The sequence below is a fragment of the Accipiter gentilis genome, chromosome 10, assembly GCF_929443795.1.
Source record: "Accipiter gentilis chromosome 10, bAccGen1.1, whole genome shotgun sequence".
NCBI classification, from domain to species: domain Eukaryota; kingdom Metazoa; phylum Chordata; class Aves; order Accipitriformes; family Accipitridae; genus Astur; species Astur gentilis.
In genome coordinates this window covers 23183524-23196332 of record NC_064889.1, presented here as the reverse complement: position 1 = coordinate 23196332, position 12809 = coordinate 23183524, and the positions used below count along the sequence as shown (strand labels likewise).

At 47.5% G+C, this 12809-nt stretch overlaps 1 protein-coding gene across 5 annotated transcripts in view; it reads left to right on the top strand.

Moving 5' to 3' along the window:
• Positions 1 to 12809, top strand: part of IGDCC4 (immunoglobulin superfamily DCC subclass member 4) — a 100964-nt gene that overhangs the window by 49425 nt on the left and 38730 nt on the right. For all 5 annotated transcript variants that reach the window (XR_007507411.1, XR_007507410.1, XM_049811570.1 and 2 more), the window contains one exon: positions 402 to 535. Coding sequence is in view for 3 of the 5 variants with exons in the window: in XM_049811570.1 (XP_049667527.1) it covers positions 402 to 535 (134 nt within the window). In the remaining 2 variants the exon portion in view is untranslated. The remainder of the gene's footprint in view (positions 1 to 401; positions 536 to 12809) is intronic.

Genomic DNA, 12809 nt, shown 5'->3' with positions numbered 1-12809 from the left:
GGCTCCTGAACCTTTGTGAAAACCAGTGGTGAAACTGGCTGTAGCATGTGCAAAGGCACTTCACTTGGAGACATCTGCAAATATGTATGTAGAAATGTGCACGTGTGTATATAGTTGTTTTGTACTATACAGTACCATCAGCAAAGTCCTATTGGCCTGGTCTCCCAAAAGCAGATCCTATGTTGTGAAGACTCCAGGGTGACAGATAGGTCTGTACCTGCTGCTTTTTAAGAACCACCAGTTGGGTTGCTCAAAGGTTTCTTGGTTCCATTCTGCTGTGGTTACCAGGACCTGCACATGATACATTTGCAGGAGAAAAGGAAGGGATAAAAGGGCTTTGAGTTGATGAATAGCTCAGGTAAGGCATAGCCTGTCTCTCACTGTTTGTTTTGGTCACTCAGGTTTATAACTCTTCCAAATGGTGTCCTCCAAATCGTGGATGTGCGGGAGAGCGATGCTGGGGTTTACCACTGCGTGGCAACCAACGCCGCCCGAAAACGCTACAGCAATGATGCAGTCCTCAGTGTCCTGAAAGGTAAGGTGCAGGCAGCAGCGTGTTGGGCTGGGCACATGTCTACTGGATAGCCATTGTGTGTGATGGCAAGCTGAGCTGAAATATCAGCGATGATCTCTTCTGATGGTCTGGGTGTGGCAGGGGTCTGCATGTGGCAGGCTTTGGTTAAAATTTGCAGAGAAAGCATTTTATTAAAGATTTTTTTCTTTATTCTCATGGGAGAAGCAGGCTGGTTTGGGAGGTATTGCCGCCTGGGAGCTGCAGCTGGCTGCTCTGGCCAGCCACAGGACTAGGCAGCCAACAATAATAATGGGGTTGTTTCTCTCTGTGTCCAGGGATTTTCTTTTGTAGGTGGATTGTAACAGCAGGTGTATTTTAACAGCCCTAGACTCTTTTATGCTCTGGGGCTCTTAGAAGGGGTCAGGTACCCTGCTTGCACCTTGGGGAAGTGCAGTGTTGTTGTGATCTTATCTTCAGTGGCCTTGGATGGCAACACAAGCAAAGGCTGGCACAGACAGAGGAAGATGCCTGCCCAAGCTAGCAAGAGAAATAGTTGGAGTAGTTGGCAGGGCTGTGTCTACTCCAGGTTGCCTAGCGGAGTCTAGAGGATGTTAAGCATGGTGACATCTGACTTGCATTCTGCGTCCATATTGCTGGCTCTTTGCTGAGCTGTTGGGTAGGCTCCAGAGATCTTTTTGTGGTATTTGGGAACAGCTTCAGCTGGGATTTCTTCTGGTGACACAGACTGTTGGAGCAAGGCTTTGGGTATGGGCTGTCCTTCATCTCCCAATCTGGGCCTCAGTCTCTGAGTGCTTTTTTCTTTGTAAACCAAGAGTGCAGTGGGCAAGTCTGGACATGAGAATGTAGCTGAAAGCATAAGTGGAGTGGGGATCTCCAGACTCCAGCATCCTTTCCAGCACGCCTGGCTGCCTCCCCAGTATTGTATAATCCCTGTCCTGCAAGTGGACAGATTCACCAGGGCTGGGAGTCTGGCTGAGCTGTCCTTTCTCTCAGGACAGTGCCCCGCTGCCATGTCTGTCTGTCTTGTTCATGCTGACCCCAGTGTATTTTGTAGGCAACTTTAACCTTGAAAGCTCTGAAATCCTTCCCAGCCCCTTTTGTCTTTGTTTAGGATTGCATTGCTTGGCATTCTGCTACCAATGTATTTTCATGGAGGTGGCTTTGCTGTTCATCTATCAGCAGCGAGTGTAATTAACTGTGGAGTCTGAGAATACACCTCTGATCAATGGATTGTGTCGTGGAGGTAATCTGTGTGGAATCTGCAGAGAATTCGTGAGCACTTGAATGCTCTCTATCTAATTGCCAGCCCTTGCCAGATCCTCTGTGTGCTTAATGAAGCACAGAGGTGAGGGGAGCGCTTGCAATGGGCAGTTCCACACTCCAGAGACAGCTCCCGTGCTGGGTCTGGTTCGCTATTGATAAGTAATATTGATCAAGCTACAAAGGTGAATATGCTGTCCTTGACATCATAACTCATGCTGCATAATTGTATCTTGTAACTCTGCAATGTTTAATCTGCTTTGCAAATGGAGGCAATGGAAGAGGTTAAATGGGAAGCGTTCCTTCTGGAGCACCAGCCGGCCTGAGCAGATTTCTGCCTGGAGTTCTCACCCAAATCTCACTTCTGCAGCACCATACCACCCGCTGGCTGCAAAAACAAATATGCGAGGTTGAGTTTTTCACCAGATTGAGCTGATAGTGATGAAAAACATGCCTGTTAAATCTCTGGGGTTTTTTATAATTGGGGAGAAGTATCTCTGAGACAGATGGGAAACTGCAGTGACCTGTGCGGGCTGCAAACTCCTCCATGAGTGACTGGCATGGTATTGATCCTTTTTGTTTCAGCACTTCACCATCAGAGGCACTTTTTTGGATGTCTGGTCTGGCTTGAGGAGTCTCTTCCTCCCTGTTCAGAAGCAGCTGATAGTTGGAGTGATCTGGTCAGGCAGAAATCCTTTGTTGGTTGTAAAAAATAAAACCAAACTAAAAAAAAAAAAATTCCGGGGAGGCGGGAACCCCAAAGAACAATAGCCTGAAATACAGCTATTTAGTGTTGCTTGAGTTGCTTATTTGGAAATTTCAGGGGCCAAAGTCCTGCAGGCAGGAGCAACTAAACTACTTCTTCCCTCCGTGCTGAGGTAAGATGGGAGTCCAGTCTTTCAGTCCTGCTGCACTGCCAAGGCCCCTGGAAAAGGTTTGTGCAGTGGGACCTAGTGTCTCCTTACCAACTGTGCCTGCAGGTTTGGTGTCCCACTGACAGCGCTGGGCAGTGCTGTGTGATGCTGACCAAATCTGTGTGCTCATGTCAGATTTTTGGGCTGTGTTGGTTATAATACAAACACTTCCACTTGCACTGGGTTGCCAGCCCTCTGGCCTGGGAACATCTCATGTTCATGCCTCTGTCCCTGCCAGACAACGCTGGATTTGAACTGGCTGTGCATAGCAGAAGAATTCATTTCCCTATAGCTCTTCTGCCCAGTTGTCCTTTTCCTCCCCCTCCCCCCTCCCCCCTTGTTCCTGATATGATGGCTGGGAATTGTTCCGTCTCCCTTATTAAAGGCCTTTTCCCAGTAGAGGCAGCAATTAGCACGACCCCCTTCTGTCATATTTGCATGGCCTAAAAACCCCAAAAGTGTTATTTCCCATGATGGTGTGACTTCCCCATCACGTGGCGAAGGCTGTGTTGTGTGTTGGTGGCTGAACACATGTTGGCCTTACATGGGCAGGGCAGAGAGCAGCAGTGCACAGCGGTGCTGTAAGCACTGCAGATGTTTTGGCTGTGCAGACTTCATGGTGCAAATTTCCAGACGTTCCCTAGGGAAGTGGCGTTTGAGCTGGAAGGGAAGAGAGCAGACGGGAGAGCAGCATACAGTCACGCAGCCCTGAAACAGAGCCTGCTGTCAAAATAGGGATAACTTGGATTTTCCCCTTGGATCTCCACTGCTCCCCGGTGGACAGAATGCCAAACACATCTGGCAGCTCCGTCCCTTCACCCCTCACCTGGACAGATGAACGCAGCAGCCTTTCTGTGCTCTCTGCCAAAAAGGGCATTAGGAGCTGGCTGCAGGATGCTTTTCCCAGGCGCTCTGTCTGTGCATGCTGCCTTTGCTTGGGGTCAGTTCTCAGCAGGGCTGTGTCTTATTTCTTGTAGCTCCTTTTTCTGGAAGCAGGCTCTGGAGCCCTACTCTAAACTTGTATATAAAGTTAATGCCCTGCCTGTCCTGGTTATGTTCCCACATCCTTGACATACACAAGGAAGTGTTGCCGTGCTTCATAAAGCAGCTCTCAAAGAAGAGTAGCAGAAAGGCTTGGGGAGCATGACATTGTGTGGTCTCAGCAGGTCACTGCTTATCACTTCACTTTTTCCCCTCCATGTCATGCACGTGCTTGCTTTTTGTGTGTTTTCTTGGGGATAGGGACTACCTCTTGCTATGTTTTTGCCCCACAACTCGTACAATGTGGCTTGCATCCCCAGTGCGGCACAAATAACTGTCAGAGGCTGTGCTTCTGCAAGCACACTACATTTTTGCAAGGACTTCATCCATTCTGTTTTTAAATGACACAAGGAGTGTGGATCTCCTTAACTCCCATTGCATCTTCCCCATTGAATGGAGACTGGGATCTCTAGTCTCCATAGCTAACTGAAATTTTACTTTCCTGCAGTTCATCTTCTTATTTCTAGTTACACAGTGTTGGGGGTCTTGAAAAAATTCTCATTCCTCCTTGGTTTTTAGTCCCTTTGAATATGTATAGGCAGTGTAGTGTCCCCTAAGTGACGTAAAGAAAGTTAAAGATCTTAGCAATTTTTAGAGTGTAATAGAGTTTTGACTGGGCTGGGAGAAGTACAAAAGACTAAAACAAGACCATCCATTTTGATATACTCACCCCACAGCTCCTTTCTATAGATTTCAGTGTTTGGATCTTTTCACTTTTACAGGAAGGTCATTGCAGAAAAGTGAACAAAGCATGGTCCTGGGAGCCAGGACTCTTGGGTTCTCCTTTCCTCTCTGTTATTGGGCTGCAGAGGAGAATCAGTTCCTCAACACTTTTAATTTCTGCCTCTGTAAATAGAGATAATGCAATAGCCTTGGAATTGCCCTCTTAGAAGTGATAGGTCAGTCTGGAGAGTGATTATGGGCATTTGGTGCTGGAGGTCTGTCTGCTGGGGTGAGCTGGACACTGAGGTGCACTTGCAGATGAAAATGCAGATATGTACCTGATTGCGGGTGTGGGGTTTTTCTTCCCTGTATCCTCTGCACCCTATTCCTGATGTGTGCATGTAGGGTAGTCGTGATTGCTGTGACATGTATATGGGTAAAACCTTTGCCTCAGACCAGGCTGGCAAGAATCAGAATGTGCAACAGCCTTCCCCCAACACTGACAAAATGTCTGTGCAGTGATGTTTGTGTGGTGGTCTCACAGGTGTGCTCCATGTGATCCTCTGCCTGTGCTGCAATAAATGCAGGAATGGGGAGAACAGATCAGGATGATGGGCATAGGTACGGCAGGGCTGAGGTCTGGGCTGAGCATGCCACTGAAGAGTCTTCCAGCAGATGAGCACATCCCCTGTGAATTGGGATTTAGTACTGTGTTATTAGAGATGACACTGTGAGATTGCCGTTGGCAGAACATCATTTACGTTGACAGTTGTAGCAGCTTGCTGCAGCAGTGTCCTAGGAAATGTATTTTTCAGCCAAATATTTGTATGAAATATGATAACAGGGACAGTGCTTGGAGGCAGCTGAAACACCTTCATGTTTTTTATTCTTTTGGTGTTTGTATTGTAGTGGCTTGCAGTTACCAAGGGAGAGCCTGGCTCTGGGTGCTGGGACCTGGGTGGTTCCCTCTCCAAAGGGCTGTAGGAGAATACAGCTATTGAATGGGATGAGCTTTGGAGATGGAGGGGAAGGTGGTGATGAAGTGAGCAGCACTCGCAGTTGGCCACCACCTCGCAGAAACAGACGTGCTGTTACCACAAGTGGATTTTCAGTCCCTGCATGTGCGAATGACATGCTGGATGCTGGGTTGGCGCTCAGCCTGAGCCCTGACGACACGTGTTGTGCTCCCCTCGCAGTTTTGAACTCGGATACTGTGCAGTCTAGGGACAGGGAAGTTCAGATTTGGGTCAGTGCTGCTCCGGTCTGACCTCCCTGACTGCAGCCGGGTGTTGAGGCCATTGTCTGTGCTGCCATTGATGGTGAAGGGCAGCATTAACCAGAGTGCGGTGATGGTCCCACCTGGTCAGGGGTGGTCTTTCTCCAGCAGGAACCCATGTGGCAGAGGCAGCAGGGCCCTGTGGTGTTATGGGGGGCAGGGCTGCGGGGGGAGAGCTTCCACAGCTGTGTTTGTGGGCACAGGAGGCTGCTAAAGGCTGTGCTTCTGGGATGCAAGAGGGTCATGGATATGCATAGAGAGAGGAGACATGGGTTGGGATAAGACAGCTGTATGTTTACTGTGAGTTGTTGATTTAACCAGCAAGTGATGCTTCACCTCTGGAGAAGGGGACATCCCAGTTCCAGCCTGGAACTGCTGTGTCCTTGTTCCATGTGCCTCTTCTGCTGGGCACAGACCTCTGTTGCTTTTCCCCTCTCTTCTTTTAGCATTCTGTTTTTCTTTGCCCTCTCCTCTTTCACTTTACTAACAGTTAAGCAGGGAACTGCTCTCCACTTGACATCCCTAAAGCTCAGCCATGAGGACTCTGTTTATGTGTGTTTTGAAGCTCCAGTTTCCTGGGCAGCAGGTATCTGAAGCTGTTTGCATAATGCATCTGCTGGGTTGTGAAAAATGCTCTTGATCCTTCTCTGTGGCAGAGGATGCTAAGCAAACCATGGTAAGTGTGAATTCAGAGAATGGCAAGATCAAGGAATAGATACACAGCATTTCTAGCTTAATAAATAGATCTTTAAAGCCTAACATGAGCTGTAAACTTTCACTCCATTTCCCTTTTACTGAGCGTAGCAATGCTAGTGATTTCAAGCACGCATGGAACAGGATTGAGACCACAGATTTTGGGTGAAACTTGTGAAGGGCTGGTGCAGACATGCGTCAGGCACCCACCCAAACACACAGCTCTCTCTTTGGCTGGAGTTCGTATGGGGCCAGCATGCATCACACCACTCATGTTGCTGAGAGAAAGCTTCTCGTAGCTCAAGTGTCAGCAGCCTGTTCCCAGGAGCCGGAGGGGGAGTTTCAGCTCAGCTGTCTGTGAAGTTTGGTGGGACTATGATAATCCATGCTCCTGACAGCTCTAGCAGCCTGCGGTGACAGAGGGTTTGATACAAAATTCAGAGCCCTCACCTCCCATTAAGCAGAACAGCTAAGCCCAGGGTTGGCACTGAATTGAGTGGCAACAGAGGTGTCAAGGATAATAGAGCAGAACAAGGGGTGTACAGCTGGGAATAGGTGAGCTGTTTCCAGGTCCTGAGGGGAAACTGGTCTCTCCTACATGCAACATTGGCTATGCATGATGTTTGGAGCTGTCAGGTATGGTCAGACTCATGTATTACAGACAGCTCTGCCTCTGACTCCTGAAGACCAAGGATGGTGGGATTCAGGGATGGTTTGCAGTCTTCCAGCATTCTCCACATGCAGCTCTTATTAATCCAGATCTGCTGTGCTTTTGAGGCTTCCTGAAATAAGAGCTGGTGTTTGGTAAGTCTGTGACTGAAGCAGAGTTTAAGTGTCAGGCTTCATTCAGCTCTCCTCTGAGCATCTTCTGGTGGTGGTGTAACTGTGTGGTGCATCAGCACATCTGCACTGCAGGGATCACACCTGGCCTCTCCCAGAGGGTATTGAACAGGCTGAGCCTGCACCGTGAGGCTGGAAGCTAGCTAAGAATAGAGATCATAATTAGGTCAGCAGCTTGCAGTGGGCTCTGGGACAGGAAGGTTGATGTGGTTGGGTTCCTGATGGCACTTGTTAATTATTAATTGTCTGTGTTACAGCAGAGCCTCAGTAGCTCTCTGAGGCCGAGGGCTAGCAGTGCCCTACGGCACTTACAGCATCCTAACAGCTGCAGTGAAGATGTTGCAAGTGTCCAGAGGCATAGCAAAGTTCATGGTCCTGTTGCTTTAGACATGGGACAGACATATGGAGGAGGCTTGTCCCTGTCTCAAAGACCCACCAGTATCTACAGGCCCAGTGGTGCTAAGGAACAAGAGTGGGGTGAGTCAGCCCAGATCATGGGGGAGGCTGAATCAGGAGCTGAGCCATGATGCTCTGAGCCCTTGCTTGGGTATCTGGGATCCCAGGGATCGCTCAGGACACAGCTGGGAGTTTGCCTTCAGTAACTGAGAGATTTTTTTGCCCAACTCTGTTTCCAGTGCAGCCAAGGGGCAATGCCACATGGATTGTGGACTAGATTGAGAGGCAGGAAAGAAAAGAAGGATGGGATAAGGAGGGGCAGGTAGTGTTACCAAACACTGGGTCTTCAGGTACAGTCTTAGACAGATCAAGGTTCTCTGCGGCACTCAGCAAGTGTCCAGCCAGAGGGCTTTGACAGAATCTTTGGATATCACTAATGATCTTTGCCCATGGAAAGCCAGCTTTCCTTCCAGACTTTTCCTAGAAAAACAGATTTGTATTGTCCTGAGTTAATGCAGATGCATCCATCTGCTTTTAGTTCTTCCTTCCAAGTTGGCAGTCTTTGTTTGCTGCCAGACTGTGTTACCGTAGGCTCCCAGCATGTTGTGTGTTTGAAGCATAGCTTGTAGGAAGCATTCTGTGTACCTGGCATCGGGGAGACCACACTATGAGGTGGCTTCCCATAATGTTTCTCTTTTCAAAGCCATGTATGACAGTAATGTGAATTGGCCATCTCTGGCAGATGGGATGGGGCAGAGCAACGAGCCCTGGTGGTGAAAGAAGCAGGTTGTGCCCTTCTGCACAGCCTAGGGCCTTCAGCCTGTTGCCTCTCTGCTGTGACTAGATGTACGTGAATTGCAGATAGATCTGATGTTGCAAATAAATCTGAACTGCAAATAGATCTGATGAAATAGGTGTCAGCCCCTGGGAAACATCAGCCTCTGAGCACAAGGAGGAAGTTACTGGAGTGAATTGGCTCTAGTCACTGAGACAATGTGAGGTGACTGACTAAGGAGGAATTTCAGGGCTTGTGACCTTGAGCCAGAAAGATCTTCACTTGACCATCTCTCTGCCTGCTTTCTGTGCAAGAGGTAGCAGAATATCTTTACTTGCCTTACAGCCTTTTTTCTTGGAGATTTCTTCTGCATCATCCTGGAAGGTGGTGTGTCTTCTGCATCATCCTGGAAGGTGGTGTGCTGGCCTAGGAAAATGACGAAGAGAGCTGGTGTAATGATGGTTAAAGAAGTGTGGGAATGTTCCCACTGAATCCCAGAGACTGGCAAGCTTAGGTCCTCAGGGCCATTTGGTGTTTACTGATTTGGAGAGAGTCTACCTTTAAATCTCTGATACTGTGGCTTTTGTTAAGGGTCTTCTGATGCTCTCTGGCTATTACTTTTGCACCTTCACTTTATGAATTAGCCAAGTTACAAACTGAGCAGATGGAGTCGTGGAGATGCTGAGGGATGTGCTGACAGCAGCACAGTGAATTAGTGGCACAGATCGCATCAAGGAAGGGGTCTGGTTATGCCCTTGTGCTGCTGAGAATGGTGTGTTGCAGTAGCATCAGTGTTATCAGCTGTGGGACATGCCTGGTGTAGTGTGGTGGTTCCTGTTCTGGTGATAACTTTGCAAAGCGTCCTCCTGTAGCTCTTGTCTGTCTTGTCTGTGTTTCTGGCAGCTGCTGGGGAATGGCTGGGGCTTGCAGTGCTTTAAGGCCTCATCTTTAGTAACATAAGCTGTCTGGGTCTTAGGGTTAGGGCAGTGAGACTGCTCTGCCATTCTCTAAACTGCTTCAGAGTCACTGAGGTACCTCTGCTCCTTTCTTCACTAATATTTTTTGTTGGTCTCTCATCCAGTCTAGAGGCTTAACTCCTACTGTACACCGAATAACTTTCTTTTAAGGAGTTTGTTTGCACTAAGGTCTGTGAAAATGTGCCAAGAATGGTTAAAGGCTTATTAATTAATAGTTATTATCTAAAATGGTGACATTATCAATGGTGTTCCAGCACAGTCCTTCTGGTAGGTCTCAGTTTCCACTGTGCCCTGAACTTGGGTTTCCTATTGCCTCTGCCACATTCTGGCTTGTGGTCTGCTTCTTCTGCCTCCCAGAAACTCTCTGTGATATATCTTCAGGTTTCTGAGGATTCAGTTACGTGGTCTGAGGTCTCCAACCCTTTGGCTAACTTGGGCCTGTGGCAGAAAACCAGAAGAGCCCTAATTCTCATAAGAAGCAGCAGCTGTCCTTGTGCAGTGGGGCTACAGGACTGCATGACCATGATGGCTGTCGACGTGGCACCTCCTGGTTATTTTGCCTAGCTCCTGCTCAGAGCGGTGCAAATGTAGGCGTTTCCAAGTGCTTGCTGGGGAAGCGAGCAGGAATTTGTCGTGCAGTCTGGCTGGCTCCCATCCCTTTTGGCGTGATGAAGAGCAGTTCCAAATGCATGTACACAAACAGAGAGCCAATGTTGACAGCTTTACAGGAGGTAGAGTGGTGGGTAAAGCACACTCCCGACTGCTTTGCAGCAGAGCTAAACGTACCCTGGACCTGTAAAACTCCGTACCCTGAAGGATCAAGGGTTTGGGGAAGAGCCCCCTAAAAATCCAATGCAATTTCTGGAAACCTTCTACTGCTGTGTTTTTCTGTGCTTCTGGTTATGTACAGCTCAGGGTCTCAACTTGTGACTGAGCTAGTACATTAAAGGATTTAATTTCTGAGCTGAAATCTGTCAGCTGTATAAAGAAGTCGAGGTGAATGAAAGAGGACTGCCTGATGGCCCTTCTGCCTGTCTGGACTGGGATCTGTGTGCTCCCCAGGCTTCCAGACACAGGACCTAGAGCTGGGGAAAATGTTTAGCAAGCTGTTTCTCAAGCCAAGTGAAAAGCAGTTCCTAGAGCAACTCCTCCTGCCACACGTGGCATGTAATATGTTCAATGGAGAGACACCAGAAGCTGTGGCAGATGCTGGTCTGAGGAATGTGTCCAGGTAGTAAATAAACACTCCTCATTCAAACTCATTAATCTCTCTTTTTTAAAAAAAATCATAGAAGTGTGTTTTATCTATAAAATTCTCCATTTTGCATGTACGTATATGCGGGCATTAAAGGAGCAGGTTTTGTGCCTGCTGTTAGACGTGTAGGTTGCACCATGTATTTTGGGATCTGTTTGCTGACTTCTTTTTTGGGGTTTTTATGATAGTAGTTTGAGGTACAAGTGCTGTAGGTGGAGGTCTCTTAATAGCGCTAAGAAAGTGATTGAACTTCTGTGTTTTAATAATTTCTGCATGTTTCTTTGGATGCTGCTTTAAAGATGACAAATTATGTGTAGCTGCTCTGCTGCAGCACTAACTTAGTAAGTACTCTGTCTCTATTCCAGAACATGGAGATAAATTCTTCCCTGTTCAGCTTCTCCGTTAAATGTTTGCATTGACAAATGCATAACTGCTTACAAAACGTTTTGAAGATATGAGGTAAAGAGACAATACAAAACTGATTTACTGAGCTCATTTATGTTATTGGGCAGAAAAAACCCGTTATGCCAATACAGTGTCACTTTTGCAATAAAAGCTGGGCTCCTTTTCAGCCTTCCTTCTGAGATGACTTGTGTGCTGACCCAGGCACACTGCAGCTGCCTGAAAAGGGAAAGAAAGGAGCATTTCTGATGATGGAGGCTATGGGCACTGGTGCTGCCAGATTGCGTTGGGACAACTTTTGCACTTCCAGTACCCAGCCATTGTCAGTACTGGAATTTCTGCTGAGGCACACATCTAAAAGCTCCTGTAAGGCTTGTGGGCTAAAGCCTGATACTCTGCAGAGGAGGTTTTCAAGGCTGAGAACAATCAAAGGGGTACCAAATGTTTGGTGAATTGAGTCCATGATCTTGTAACCAAAAGTCATCCTTCCCCAACTTCAGTGACAGGAAAACAGAACTTGGATCCAAACTGCCACAGTGGCTGGTATAGCAAAGGTGGAAGAAAAACCCAAAGAAGCAAATGGTAATTTTTGGAAAGGATGCATGGTTGTGAGAGCTGTGTTTAGGGAGAAGAGAAGAGGAGGCAGTGTTTGACTTGTGATACTTTGGGGAGGCCTGAATTGTAGGGTGTTGGAAGGGCAGCACCCAGCATCTCTAGCCACATCTGAAGAATCACTGGTGCCGGACCTCTCTTGGCTGCTTTGCTTTCCTGTTTGCAAAGCTGTGCCTTGTTGTATTCAGATGAAAACAGTTACAAAAGAAGAAATGCTTACTGCTAAGCGTGCTCAGGTTTGAGACCTGACATTGTTTATATTGCCCCCAAAGCAGATATGCCAAAGTGCTAGGATATAGTTAGGCAAGTGTCCTACCTAGAGATGTTGTGTGCTAGTTATCTCCTGTCCTGGGTCTAGCCCAGAAGTAGAAATAAATTGTAGATAAATTTCCAGGATGGTGTAAAGTGAGGAGGAAGGCAGGTGTGGAGGATGTGGTTTTTTTCTCCTCCGTGGTTGCTGTCAGCTTTCTCCCTGAACAGTCCAGGAGGTCTGTGAGTTGTGTGAGAAAAAGGAGAGAGCTAGGGAGCAGGAGTAGGACATGCTCTGCAAACACATGGCCTGCATTTTTGAAGGTGTGCTTTGCAATGGGTAATTTGCTCCTTTATTGTCTGTAGAATAACAGCAGTGACAGCATTGACTTTCTCTAATGAACAGCTGCTCAGTGCTAGAATCTATTCCCAGAGGAGGCTCGCAGGGATGAATAAGGTTTCATGCTCCTCCTCCAGAGAGGGTGAGAAAGTTCGCAGAACAGAAGATTGTTGCTTGATTGTTGGATATCTCAAAATCTTGAACTGCTGACAGCTGAGAGCTGAATGTGTCACCATGCAAGTCATGTTTAACCTTCCAGCACTTTTGCCGAGGCAGGGTGTTTATGGAGTCGGGAGAGAGGTGTTAGTTCCTGTCCAAGAAGTCATCCTCTTGTCACTGCAAACGACAGTCACAAATTGGCTGAACAAAAAAGCATTTCTCCTGTTGCACTGCCTGAATTCTTCGGTGATACTCTGCACTAACAAGAGCAGGGAGGCAGGAGAGGATAGCTGATGAATTATGGATGCATTAGAGGCAGACCCAAGTTGTAAACTCTTGGAGTTTGAAATCACTTGTGTATGTTATAACTCAAGCTATAACTTCAAATAAACATTTTGAGCTTTGTCCCAGGCAGCTCCCCA